General features: G+C 41.6%; 1 protein-coding gene across 1 annotated transcript in view; it reads right to left on the reverse strand.

Annotated features, from left to right (window-relative positions):
* ST8SIA5 (ST8 alpha-N-acetyl-neuraminide alpha-2,8-sialyltransferase 5) overlaps positions 1-14,967 on the reverse strand; it is a 156,898-nt gene that overhangs the window by 117,368 nt on the left and 24,563 nt on the right. The window contains exon 3 of the mRNA XM_044089004.1: positions 2,881-3,025. Coding sequence (XP_043944939.1) covers positions 2,881-3,025 — 145 coding nt within the window. The remainder of the gene's footprint in view (positions 1-2,880; positions 3,026-14,967) is intronic.

Below are 14,967 nucleotides of genomic sequence, written 5' to 3' on the forward strand. Positions count from 1 at the left end.
TCCTTTTTAAAACTCTAAAAGCATAAGGTATGTTTCTGCAGTGGGGGGGGGGGGGGGGACAGAAAGTGTAACACATGAAAATTGTACTGTATTTCTTCAATTTTTTTTTCTGGTTGCTTGAGAGTTCTGGTTGCCTGAGTTCGGGTTAATTGAGAGTTTACTGTAATCTGATTTCCAAAGTCCCTCCCTCCCCTCTTTCATTGCTATTGACTGTTGTATAAGATATTTATGTACTCTCCCCACCCATTATTTTTATCCATGATATTGAGTGCAAACCAGTATTGCTGCTGGGCAAAGCTCCTTTACTTCATATTGTCTTTTATTTTCCTAGAGTTCCACAAAGCCTGGAGCACTAATCTGTATTCCAAAATTGTTTTACTTGTATCCAGTGCCATCTAGGCAGAGGTAAGTACCATTGATTGTTAAATTGCACTTCTGCTGCAGCTAGAATATCCACTGTATCTGATGACTGTAAGGTCTCTGTTCCAGTTTAAAACTCCAAAGAGGTAATAACAGTTGGGAAAATGGGAGAAACAGACACAGGAGTCAGGGGTGTAGAAGATGGCATCTCACTGAGGCCAATGCCCTCAGGCTGTTGCAGAACAGGGGTGGGTTGCCAAGGCCTCACACTGTCTGGCCACAGACTCCTTCACAGTTAATGTTTTTAGTTTGTTCAAATTATGGTGAAACCATGTCTTGTGCCTGATAGAACAACGGAAGGAAGACTCTCCTAGGAAAGAAGGAGTAGACCTCTCTTTGCCTAATGCCAGCAGCTTTGTCTTGCTATGTAAAGGTCCTGAAGTTTTAAGTGCTACTAAGTTTTCATTTTGAAAAAAAAAAAAACATAGTACTCACAAAATGATACCCGATAGCTCTTGCTGAGACAGAAGAAGCAGTGAAGGTGATAATCCTACAACAAAATCTGTCTCCTTTGTACACACTTCTTGATAATCGTATCTGGAGACATTTCATCAGCCTCAGAAAGATCTCCAAAATCACAGCTAAAAAGGGCCAGTGCAGCTCCAAATCAATAATGATAAGAAAAGAAATACCAATCAGAGTACCTACCACAGTGCTCAGGAAGCCACCTGGGATGAGACTGATATGTAGACTACTGATCACTGTTTATGCCTAAAAAGAAGTGAAGATGGAATGAACTATGCTTTCTTTTCTACAAATCATCATGACATTTTTTGCATGAGGAGGAGGCCATCTCTGCTGTAGAGATGCTTGAAACTTTTTAAGTTGGGCTGAATAGGAAGATGTCTCACTGCAGGTAATTCCCAGGCATTATAAATGATATCACAGCAGTGTTCATCATGACACACATCTCCATATATGCACGCTTACCACATAAGGGAAGAGATATCGAATCTAAGGAAGGAAAAGAACTTTAGAGCAAGTTAGAGTGCACTCTGGTTCAGTGTGCCAGCAGACACCCAAGTACATAATGCACACTGAAAAGAAGCACTTGTCCCCATGGACATTGTTTTACTGTGAACCTGTTTGGCTCTAGGTGATTTGATCACATTGACTAATGTTGATGTGACACCGCAACTCCATGGCAGAGGGAAATGAGGGGGATGATGATGATGATATCTGCTGACAGCAAGTATACGATATAGGCAATCAGCTTCACAGAAAGTCATGTGGAGATATTCACAACTGAATGCTAAATGAGAGAATCGGCTCTTCTTCATAAGAGAAAGAAGAGTGTTAGATTAGAGGTTGAAGCAACAGCCACGATCTATGAAAAATACCCCATTCCTAGATGTACCCCTATGACCAAGCTAACAGCAATGTAAGGTGTAAGGCAATTAGAAATACATGCATACTTCAATACATAGAGTAACTAAGTGGTAAAAGAAGGAATTAGGAATTAACAAAAGACCATAGTATTAGAATTTCTAAACAATGTGTTCTGTGTTTAATTCTCTTCCTGGCTGTAAACACACTGTAAATCCTAATCAGGGGAAAACAATCTTGCGCTAGTTTTACTTTTGTGTGCATCTCAACATTTTCATGTCTACTCAGAGTCAAATTATCACAGTCATTATCAACCCCATTTCACCATTTTCTACATACTGTGAAGGTGTCCTGTCAACTCTCACCATCTCTCTCTCTCTCCCTCTCGCTGTCTCTCTCTCCCTCTCGCTGTCTCTCTGTCTGTCTCTCTCCCTCTCGCTGTCTCTCTCCCTCTCGCTGTCTCTCTGTCTGTCTCTCTCCCTCTCGCTGTCTCTCTCTGTCTCTCTCCCTCTCGCTGTCTCTCTCTGTCTCTCTCCCTCTCGCTGTCTCTCTCTGTCTCTCTCTCTCTCTCTCTCTCTCTCTCTCTTCAGTGCCACTCTCCTGCTTTCTTTGACACTCAAACCTGACTATCGCAGGTCTTCTCTCACACAATCCATCAACCTCTTGACTATCGCAGGTCTTCTCTCACACAATCCATCAACCTCTTGACTATCGCAGGTCTTCTCTCACACAATCCATCAACCTCTTGACTATTGCAGGTCTTCTCTCACACAATCCATCAACCTCTTGCTGGACAGCCAGCATTCTGATGTCATAATCACAAAGTGGCCTTATGTGAAGGAAAAGGGAAAACATACACAAACATTTATAAAAATCAACAACTTTGTCGAAATGTGTTCTACTTTCTTTATTAATAATGAAGAAAAACTAATTTCTTACCATCTAATATATGTAACATATACTGAAATATTTAAATATGACTTATGGTGAATCTGTCCAGGAGCCAGAAGCTGTTCAAAAAAGAAACACTTGTACAAACATGATCAGCTGGTTGCCATGATATAAGTAATGATAGGGCAATGCTAGTTGCTCCATCATTCTGAAACCTCTAGCAGAACACTTACTCAGACTTACTTTGGGAAACATACTGAATACCTCTGAATTGACCGTCAGGGTGCCGCTGGTGTCCACCTCATATTTCAGTTTACTACCCTGAGGTGTATTTTTCTGAGTGGTAAACAAGTAGACAGGTGCATTACAACATCTTGACAATGCAGACCTGTAAAAACAACAAAGAAATGCAGTAACAAAATAAATATTAAACAAATGTCAGAAACTTGACAGGTGTTATGCATTTTAGCATATTTTCTTTATGAAATTATGTCTGTAAAGGCAAACCTTAACAACACAACAATTTAAAAAACATGCATACATTTATGGTGGTCATTTATTAATGAAGGTGACACATAGAACATTGTTTAAGTCACACAAGAACCCAAGACAGGGGGTAAAACTTGAATTCTAATAAAACTATTACAACTATTTCATGGCATTTTCAAATAAGAATTAGTAGGGTTCCATCTTACCATGATGCGCATGTGAATCTGTGCACCTGTATTAATCAGGCAGGCACAATGGTCATGAGTCACTACTTTCAGCCTCTGACCAACTAAAATGTCAATGTGCAGTTCATTTAAAGTTCAGAAAAAAAATTACATACAATGGTATCACACAGGTGCTGCTTAAATGTGGGAGGTCTCACACAATGTTATATTCGGTCATAGATTTTTGGACAATGTCACAGTGAGCCTCCACCAAACCATAGAAAACTCTTTCAGCTATAAAAAAACATGTTGCACTATAAAGAAGTAAATTACCTCTCCAAACCACACAAAGACCCACTCATTTATTTATTTATTTCATTTATCGGCATTTGTTTACTGGGAAAGTCTGACTCAGCGGGGCTTTTTTTGGTGGAGGTATAGGGAGAAAAGCTCCATTATACAGACATCACGGACATCATTTGCATTGTTTCATCATTTACTGTCAGTTTCATTCATGAGCAACAGTTCCAGTATTCAGACATCATTGACATCACTTACATAATTTACAGTTATGATTAAAATTAACAGTTACATGGACTCTGTATGAATGCAAAAACTTGTTTAAAATATAAGACATAGGGCAATAATACAAAGAGTTAAAGAAGCTCAAAGAAAGGAAGGAGGGGAGGAGGCACAAGGAAGATAAAGGACATGAGATGATAGATGAGGGTACAGTTGTGACAACAGTAAATTCAGGTTTGTGCATCAGAGTTATGGCACAAGTCCATATAGCTATATAGTACCAGTTTAACCAGGGGTGATACAAGTGCAGAACCATTTATAGATCGGGTGTTGCTTCAATTAGTATTAAAAAAGACACACAAACACACACACACACACACACACACACACACACACACACACACACACACACACACACACACACACACACACACACACACACACACACACACACACACACACACACACACACACACACACACACACACACGGAAACATACATTTGTTATTCTTTTGCTACAGATTTGCAATTGAACGTGTATCTTCATTGACTATCACCTTTATGCTTTATTCTGATTCTACATTAAAAACAAACAGTTAACATTTGAATTTGTATGTTCATTGACTATCGCCTTTATGCTTTATTCTGATTCTACACTAAAAACAGTTAACATCTTACATGCACATCTTCACACTTGCATAGACACTCTTACCTTTAATCCACCCCCCAATTCCTTTCCTATGCAGGACATGCCCAAATGTTTTTCTGCCTACATTTATTTGGCCCATATAGTCTGTCTGAGGGTAACAGCCATGCATCACATGTATTAGTGAGAGTCAAACATTGGTTCCTGCATGTGTTATCCCAATCAACCCACTTGTCCCCTCTGGGATGAGAGTCAAGTGGAACAGAACATGTCAGCTTTCAGGTTTGGTGGAGTGGCCTACCAAATCCCACTTGGAATACTCATTCAGAAGCCACCTTGAGTGCCACAAATTTTGTTTTAGGTTGGCAGCATGTATACTACCATACATGTCATCCCAACACACATAGTGCTGTGTGTGTTCAGTAGGCTTGTTGTCATGGGTGCAACTCCTAGTGTTCCTCTATACGTCACCCAAGCAGTGTGACACAGTTGCCCCCTTCTATCCTAGGATTGGTGAGCCAGCATCCACCACTCATTCCATCCTCCTGGACTGATACCTGCAGTATGCATGCCACTAATTGAACATAGATCATCCTACATTTGATTCTTATTCTAAAACTAAATCTTATTTAGAAATTAGTTTGCTTTTATGTTATGACAGTATATGGCACTCACAAGTCTGTCTCTTAATGCATCACCACCAACATGATAATGTTTAGCCAGATTTTGCAGCTCTTCTAATTATTCCAAAAGAGTGTCTTATCGTATTTAATTTATGAAACTTAAAATATTCTGCAGTAAGTACTGTTGTGATAGGAATGTACCATAACTGTAGATGTTTGAGTAGATCCCTGTTGCATTATTGAGTATTGGGAATTCCTGCCTGCAGGAGCCCACACACTACCCAAATACCAGAGTATTTCACCATCCCCCAGCCAGTGGCTACCCCCACACCTCACATCAGAACAACAATGGTATAAAGGAATTGTTGGCTGGTACCAACTTCAGCTCTTTTTTGACCAGGGTCCATCTGTCTTGTAGGCTCACCCTATACTAAAGAAATGGCTAGACATAGCTGAGGAGAATGGAAGGGAAAGGGTGATAGCCTGAGTACCATCCCCAACCTTAGGTAGATACCAGAAGAAAAAGGAGGGACAGGTGGGAGGGAAAAGACACTGCAACAGTGATCTGCTTGAGCATCTGTAATTACAGTAATTTCCTAACATAACTTAGTAGTCACTGTTGCAGTTCTAAGTCTTGATAAGATTCTCAAAGCTAGTTTTGAGTGGGTAGTCAGCAAAAAGTGAGAGCTGAGGAGATAAGTAGCATTGCCACCCCTCCGTTTTTTTTTCCGGAGTGCCCGGAAATCAGTACAGTTCTTGTAATCGAGTCCGGAAATAGCGACCAGGCAGGGCTCGCAGCATAAAAAAAAAAAAAAAAACATTCCCGTGACCTGTCTTGGACTCGTTGATTGGCTGCTTGCTGCAGCAGCAAGCAGCCAATCAACACGTTTAGTCAGTAGTCAAAGCCTTGCAAAGCCCGCGAAATTTAAGAATAAAAGCGGTGCTTCAGTATTTACCTTTACTGTTGTAGTACAAAGGGTGCTGCTTCTTAAGATCTGAAATTCTTGCTTGGAGCCTTGGACATCGTCTTCAGTGGATTGCCTGCTGCCTGGAAGCCCTGCCTGGAAGCCCTGCCTGCCTGGAAGCCCTGCCTGGAAGCCCTGCCTGGAAGCCCTGCCTGCCTGGAAGCCCTGCCTGGAAGCCCTGCCTGCCTGGAAGCCCTGCCTGGAAGCCCTGCCTGCTTGGAAGCCCTGCCTGCTGCCTGTAAGCCCTGCCTGGAAGCCCTGCTGCCTTTGCTGGAGGAGAAGTGCTGTGGACTGGGTGGTGGTGTGTTCCCTGCTTGCTGGCCCTTTAGCTGCCTGTTCTGTTCTGCTGCTGAGAGCTTGTTTTAGTAGCCCTGCTGCTGATTTTTCTGGAGGTAAGTGGATTTTTTTTAATGGTTTAATTCTTTGGAATTAAGGTAGATTTTCAAAGATTAGTGTGACAAGGGATGAATATTGCCAGCACAGCTACTAGTGAATTTTTAAATATTAAATTTATATTAATTCACTAGCTGTGCTGGCACTATCTAGATGTTCAACATGTGGTGATTAACTAGAACAGTTTCTAATCTGGTTTTGGACTTGGTTGCAGTGAATGTATAATGACTTCATGATTTGTATAAGATGCTTGGACTGTAGATCTGTCTTTCTAGTCTGTCATCACCGTGATGTTTACCTTTCTTCCTAGGGTGTCTTTCTAGGGTGTACAGTCTTCGTAGTATAGTGAGGCTTAAATGTAGCTTTTTTGTCTAGTTTGTCATCACAATTACAACTGTTTACCTTTTATCTGTGTTTTCTAGGGTATACCGTCTATACCAAAGCTTAGCTCATTTGATGTTACAGTGAATATATGATTACATGATTTGTTTAAGATGCTTGGACTGTAGATCTGTCTTTCTAGTCTGTCATCACCGTGATGTTTACCTTGACCTGCGTTTCTTCCTAGGGTGTCTTTCTAGGGTGTACAGTCTTCGTAGTATAGTGAGGCTTAAATGTAGCTTTTTTGTCTAGTTTGTCATCACAATTACAACTGTTTACCTTTTATCTGTGTTTTCTAGGGTATACCGTCTATACCAAAGCTTAGCTCATTCAAGTATAAGCAATGATTTCTAGCAAAACTGAAGATACTTTAAACATTTGCTTTTCTTTTACTATTGTGTGTGGTGAACCCTTAATGTACTGCTTTGAATGAACTGGTGTTTTTAATATCTAATTGTATTTCCATTTTAGTACTACCTGTGATATGAGACTTGGGCTTAGTTTTCCCATGCTTGTGTGTGATGTACTGTTGTATGTAGTGAACCTTTTGAAGTATTTTTTATTTACTTTTGACTTTTCTACTTATTGGTAACTGTATGTGATATTAAAGACTTATGCTGAAGGGCGGAGTAAAGGGGTGTGGCTATTAAAAGGAATGGGTGTGGCTTGATTGTGCATGGGGCGGGGCTTGTTTCTCAGGAAATGGCACAGTAGAAAGGTGGCAACCCTAGAGATAAGACTTTGCAGAATAGCAGAGATTAATCCATCTATGGCTCTAAGGGGTAGTCCTATGGCCGTAATACATTGTGAAGATGCGTACAGACCAAACTGTAGCATAGATGGGGCAGAGAAAGAGGGGAAATGCCCTAGGGTTAAATTGTTGGGGGAGTGCAGTCAGTCCATCCTTATTGCTCTTTAATGCAATACCAGCTTTTACAAGCTGGTACTGCATTTGTAGTCAAACTTGAACGCTGTAGTGCTCTATGTGTGGTCAGAACTGTGGCTAACTGCTGGCTCCATTTAAAATTTAAAAAAAAAAAATTTAATTAAAACCTGAGCACTACAGTGCTCTGCAAAGGCAGGCTATAAACTGCAGCAACTGTTTGCTATATTTGTGAAAAGCAGTTTGCTACAGTTTAAAAAGAAATGTTTTTTTTTCTTTTTCTAAATATAACATGAGTGCTGAAGCACTCCGTAAAGACAGATATAAAGTGTAGCAACTGATTGCTGCATGTGTAGTAAACCATTTGCTACAATTTAAAAGAAGAACATTTTTTTTAATAAAATATGTTAAAGGAGTGTTTGGGGAAGGGCACAGAAATGACACCTGAATGGAGGGGGAGGGGGATGTGTCATACATCTGGCCACCTGGTTGGTGTGTCGGTTGAAGGAATGTCTTTTTTTTTTTTTTTTTTTGCTGTGGGAGTGCATAGCTTTTACATTAATAAGCTGTTCATCTTCACTTGAAGAGCTGAGAGGTGGGTAGCTGTTTTATATACCAGCCCAGGGCACTAATTGAACTAGCTATGCTTCTGAGACCAAGTAGCTGCTTCCAGAATAGACCGAGTTGAGACCTACTTAAGTTGCTTTTGCCCTGGTAGGATAAGCCTTAATGATCATCCAAATTTGTTTGCCATGGTGGTGGTGGCTGCAGAAAGCAATTAACTTGGCAATGAATTTTTACAAATGGGTTGTTTATCCACAGACCTTCTTACCCACTACAAAGGAAATCGGGCATTTGTCTGGTGTATAGGACAGTTGATTCTATGCAAGTGGTGCATGTAGAGAATCTCAGTTGCCTGTGCACATCCAAAGAATGTTGAATTGTTTCTCCCTTGTTTTAGGGGTTTGGAAAGAAGACTGGAAAGTGAATGGCCTTGTTGAAAGAGAGCTCTGAATGAACCTTGGACATGAAAGGATTCTGAGGATGACCCTGTCTTTATGGAAAATCAGGAAAGGCTCCTTGCACATGAGTGCTTGCAGCTCAAACATACTCTGAAGAAGAGAGGAGAGGAGATTTCTAGGTGAGCATTATGATGAGAGCAAAGATAGCTGGCTCAAAGAGAGGTAACATGAACTTCTCTAAAACAAAGTTAAGATTCCAAGTCAGAGTGGGATGTTTCCTGGGAGGTCTAAGATGCAAAATTTCATTGAGAAATTGTTTCATGTAAGGATGAGAGTAGACAGATGTGTGGAAAAGGTTGAGGCATGTACATTGATGGAGGAATAGGACAGACCTTCCTTATACAGTGAGGATATATATTCCAGAACCTGTGCTAAACTCATTGTCTTAGAAAGTACCCTCTTTGATTTGCACCAAATAGAAAACCTTTTCCACTTAGCAAGATATGACATCCTAGGACTTGGTGTTCTGGCTTTTCTCACAACACAGATCATGTCCTCAGAGAATAGATATTTAGGAGGGATTAAAGATAAATCATCCAACCTGTGAGGTTTAGTGTTTTGAGATATGTGTCAATGACAGATCCTTTGCTCTGGGAAAAAAGGTTCACACACGCACACACACACACACACACACACACACACACACACACACACACACACACACACACACACACACACAGTGTGGCAAGGGTCTGATCATCCCCCCCGATGGACAAATGGAGGGAGAACCAGTGTTGTATGGGGCAGTGTGGTGCAATCATGATCATCTTTGGCCCATCTGCCCTGATTTTCTGAAATACCCTGGTGATGAGAGGCAACAGAGGGAAGACATACAGAAAGAGTCCTTTTAATGAGAAGAGAAAGGCATCTATCTTACACAGCCCTCTCTGAGGTATTCTGGGTAGATGCAAAAAGTTTTTTATCTGGCACACCTCACAGGTGTACAAGATTGAGAAAGATCACTCTATTCAACATCTTTTCATTTGGATGCAGTGATGTTCTGCACAGACAGCTGGTTATGAGGCTTTCTTGTCCTTAGATGGAAGAGGCTACAGGTGACAGATCCTGAGCCAGATCCCAAAGTTCCATTCTGAATCTGCACAGATACTAAGAGTGGGTATCCCCCTACTTGTTTATATACCACATGGCCATGGTGTTGTCTGTCCTGATTTTTAAAAGTTTTGTTTCAGTCTGTCTTTGAATGCTCTCATAGCTAGAATGACTGTTTTCATTTCCTTTATGTTTATGTGTTGTTTTTCCATACACCTCTACCATGTCCCTTGCATGTCCCTTACACTGTCAGATCTTCCAAGTGAGCACCCCAGGCCAGATCTGAGCTGTCTGTGCTTCATACTTGACAAGGCTCTTGGGTTTTGAATTAAGCTTCAGGTTTGTTGTAATGTTCCCTCCCACCACATCTTTTTAGACAGCAGAGGGGAGGAGAGGGTTTGGAGTCTCTAAATGTTCTTGGTGCTGGGACCAGCAGTTTTTAGGAACTGCTGTAATTTCCTCATGTAGAGCTTTGCCAGGGAAACCATCAAGATGTATAATTCCATGTGCTCCAAGAGCCTGAGGGACTCTCTATCTGAGATGGCTTCTTTCCTACAGGTGAGCCTGAAGTAAGTTGACAGGGATCAGATTTTGTCTTGAGATAAGCAGGCTTTCTGTTGGACAGAATCTAGAACAGCCCCCAGGAAGATGAGTCCTGGTGTAGTTTTTGGATGTTTAGGGTGAAGCCTACCTTCTGTAAACATTCTATGGTGACTTGCAAGGCTCTGTGCAGCTCATCTAGGGATGTTGTTTCACTCAGACAGACATCCAAATAGGGATCAATGTACATGTCTATGGTCCTGCAGAAGGCTATGATGGATGACAGATATTTGTTGAACACTTTTGGTGCAGTAGATAAACCAAATAGTAAGGCACACAATTGGAAATGGGATCTGCCTGGCCTGAAGTGTAGGAATTTCTGTGCTTCTGTGCAATAAAAATGATAAGGTGGGTGTCTTTCAAATCCAAAGTTAGCATCCATGCAGTTGGCATGTTGAGAGGTAATAATTTGTGAAGTATATGCATCTTGAATTTGGATACTAATAGACACTGGATTCATCTGCAAAAGTCTAAAATTGGTCTCCATGATCCCTCCTTCCTTCTTCTTGGTGACTAGGAAGAGCCTTGGATAAAATCCTGTGCCTGCCTCTTATGGGGAGGCAAGCTTAATGGACCATTGTTGTAGGAAGATCTGGAGTTGATTGGGAATGAGATGTTTTTGTTACTTTGGGAATGAATGAATCCCTAAGAAGGATGAAATCCTCCAAAGCTGCAAGGAGTAGCTTTTCCTTGTAGTTTGAAGTACCCATTTGCCCTGAGTAATTTGTTGCCTTGCTGAAAAGAGGAAGGAAACTTCTTCCTAAAATCTGAGAGGTTAAAGGTTGGGGGTGAGATTGTGGTGGGATATGAAGGAGAGGAAGTGCTTGGAATATTCTCATCTGCTTCCTGCTGGGGTCTGGGCCCTTGGACTCCTAGGTCAGGTGTCATGTCGCCACTGTTCTGGAACTTGACCTATTTCTCCCTGGGCTTCTTACATTTGTCTTGTTGGGGAGGTGGAGGCAATGTTTTAGCAGAATTTTTGATGTAGCTAGATGGGGAGGTAGATATTTCTAGCCACCTTCAGAGTCTTCTCCTTTTGAAAAACTTTCTCAGTATGAGGTCCAAGAGGAAATTCCTTGTCCAAAGGGACCCTAAGTAGTTCAGATTTAATGATGCTGAAAGTGGCTGACAGCTCGACCAGGCATGTCTCTGTGTCACTGACCCCAAAGCTGCTGCCCTGAATGGTGCATCTAGAACATCATAGCCTGATTTTTGCAAATATCTGGACACCTGGAGGCCAACACTGGCCAGTTAGTAAATGTCACTCTTGAAGTTCTTATCCTGCAGCGGCGCAGTGGTGCAGCAATTAACATTGTCGCCTCACAGCAAGAGGTTCACTGGTTCGATTCTCAACTGGGGTGCCTTCTGTGCAGAGTTTGCATGTTCTCCCTGTGTTCGCGTGGGTTTCCTCCGGGTACTCTGGTTTCCTCTCACATTCCAAAGACATGCGTCTGGAGCATTTCTCCCTGGGTCTCCACTGAAAACAGTCTCTGTAGAACCTAGTTGGACTTTCCCGGTCAACAAATGTTAAATAAAATAAAAAAAATAAATAAAATTATCCTGAAATATCTCTGCCTTAGCTTTAATCTGTTCCTGTACAGACTACAGGTGTTTGAGCATATGGAACTGACAGCTGAAAGCTCTCTCAGCCAGTGTAATAGAAGTACGCGTTTTTCTGCCAAATGTCTGCTATCTAACTTTCCCAGTCATTTGGCAAGGGGTTCTTGGATGCAGGCCCACAGTTTCCCTTGTCAGACTCCAGAGACACCACAGCTGAGTTTGTTGTTTGGTTCTTGTAAAGATACCTGTGGGTGCTCATCACCCTGTAGAAGTAATCTGGCTTCCTAAAAGCAGGGGGAAGGGGACCAGGCTGCCAGAATATGTCAGAGAAAACATCATGCAAAATGACATGAACTGGGAAGACTAAAAAAGTCTTATAATGCTTATGAGCCTGGTAGAACTCTCTAGAATCCCAGTTGAGGGACTCTTTCATTCTGTACAGTGTGCTCCCAAATGATAAGTCCCCAGGAGGGGAAGCTGAGTACAGGGTATCTTCAAAATCAAAGGTATTAGTGGTGAGTCCCACATAAACCAATTCCTCCTCATTAGAATCACAAGAATCAAAGTCAATCTAGGGGAAGGCATCCCTTTTTCTTTTTCCAGAGGACGTTCCTGCCACATGTTCCCTTTCCAGAGAAGGATACTAGGATTTCATGGTCCATGAAATACTGTGCCAGTCTAACTAGGTCCTGTGAGATGACATGGGATGCAGGGATATCAACAATAACAGGTGTAACTCCAGTTTCTACTTTGGTTTAAGGGTCATGAGTGGATTGTAAGGTCTTGAAATATGGATGGGCATCTCTGGCCTTTGACCAGGCTGCAAAATGAACTTCCCTAGCTCTTATCGGAGGGATTATGCCCTCATATTCCTGAACTGTGGCACTAGCGTTGGAAGCTGGAACCTGCAAAGTCATCTTGGATCCAACTGACTCTAGCTTGAAATGGCATGGAAGGGACCAATTACATGATGATCTTCACAGGGGGGTCATGCTAGAACATGCAGGCCCTGCAGTCACTGATGTCAGGGGCTGCAAAAGCACATTACCTGAATTAACTATTTACATATGGGGTAGGGAATTGGACACAACTAAATTGCCTCTTTGCTCTTCTTAGTGAGTTCTGCCTGGGGAACAGTAGATGACGTTGAATGTCTAAGACTATCACTGCCTTCAGTTAAGTAACTAGCCCTACACCTAATCATCTTATGATTAAAATGAAGACAGAGCTCACAGTTAAGATGCCATGCTTATGGCTCTAAGCAATAAGCAGAAAAAAACAATAGGAATGAAACTCCTTGTTCAGAATTTGTACACTAAACAGAGGCAAAAACAGGTAAAAAATACTAAGAAGGTCACCCAGTGGGGTGCATAGCTTTGGTGATCTCTGGTCTTCAACCTAACTGATGAACTAATAATGCAACTGACACCATTCTGCATTGATCTAACATGGCAAGAAAGAACTTAAAATGGTGTTGGCTGATGCCTCCTTTATAATAATAGCGATGTGCTGATGTTGGGTAGGGAGGATGTCTGCTAGCTGGGGGTAATGAAATGTTCTTGTATTTGTGCTGACTGTGGGCTCATGCAGGTAGTATTTCCCTATACTAGGTACTGCAACAGTGACTACGATGAACATTTGCAATTTCTGCAAGGTTTCTGCCATACTTAAGAATCTTTTTTCAGACAGTTTAGCTGGGGCTACTAGACTGCATGACAAGTCTGTGACACTGAAACGTTTTTTTCCTTATTCCATATTAACAGTTCACTACAATTCTATTCTCTCTAAGTAAATTGCTCAGCCTCCTATATATCATCAATATATTCTTATGTCCGGCATGCCTTACTATTTTGGAAATGCATCTCTTTCTAAGCACTGACATTCTTAATACTGTGTAGATTTTTCTGTCACTACCAAGAAGGTATTTAACAAGTTTTGTACACAGTCTCTGGGATTCAGAAACCTGCCTAATGTGGCCATGCAATGGTGACTGCAATAATGCCAAGTAGTGTGACATGGCTAAAATCGATTATTAATTAAACATAAGGCACATGAGTGTGCAGGCCCTTTTGTACAATTTAGTGACAGTATAATAATTGCTTAGAGCCATAATATGTGGCTCCAAGTAAAGTCTCTACCAGTTTTTTTTTTCATACAAATGGGGATGAGGTTTGGAGCAGAGGATAGCCAGAAATGGGGAAGAATAAGCAGAGTAACATGCAGAAGACACAAGGAAGGGAAAAGCGTATCGGAGAGAGGAGAAAGGGTATACATTTGTTTAAAATGTTTGCCCATTTTTATTTTTTTTTCAAGAAGGGTGGAAGGAGAAGGATGTAAGGAGAAGGTGGGGAGAAAGAAAGAGAGTATAAGCATGGGAACAGGAGACCACAAGAAAAACAAAGCATAACACACAAAGACCAACAGGGGAGGTGCTAACACAAAGATGGTGTACATTACATAGCCTCATAATGACAAAGGAAGGACAACTGGTGATACAGAGCACTGGACCGAAAACAAGGGAAAAAGGCGAAACACAAGGAAGGTGATTAGCATGATCAGGGGTGAGGTGGTGATGGCTATCTTTCACACTGCCCCAAGCAGGACTCAGGCAGTGGTCAGCACCTTATGTGACAGTCCTCTCTGCTGGACCCTGTCTCATTTAGCAAGCTGTGCAGTGCCATGCATTGGTGTGACATAGATGTTCTCCAGCTGGCCAGTGTAGAAAACGCTGTTGATCCACTAATGCCATCATCACCTCCTCCTATTCCTGCCAGCTATAGTACATCTCTGAAGTGGGCGTCTGTTCTATTTGTCTGCTCAGAAGCTAAAAAACAGTACTGAAAATAAAATGATGTATGAAAATAAATTCTACAAAGGCCTTTGCATTTCTGCAGTAAATTACACTAAGTAGACCTGCTAGCTATACACATCAGGAGTACTCTTTCTGACCTCTTCTTCTTAATGGTGCAGAAGGTATAGACGGTGCCTGTTGTGGTTATTTTACTGATATCTGCACAGCTCTCTAGAGTAG

Source organism: Protopterus annectens, chromosome 1.part1, assembly GCF_019279795.1.
Source record: "Protopterus annectens isolate FY-2018-M chromosome 1.part1, PAN1.0, whole genome shotgun sequence".
Lineage (NCBI taxonomy): Eukaryota > Metazoa > Chordata > Ceratodontiformes > Protopteridae > Protopterus > Protopterus annectens.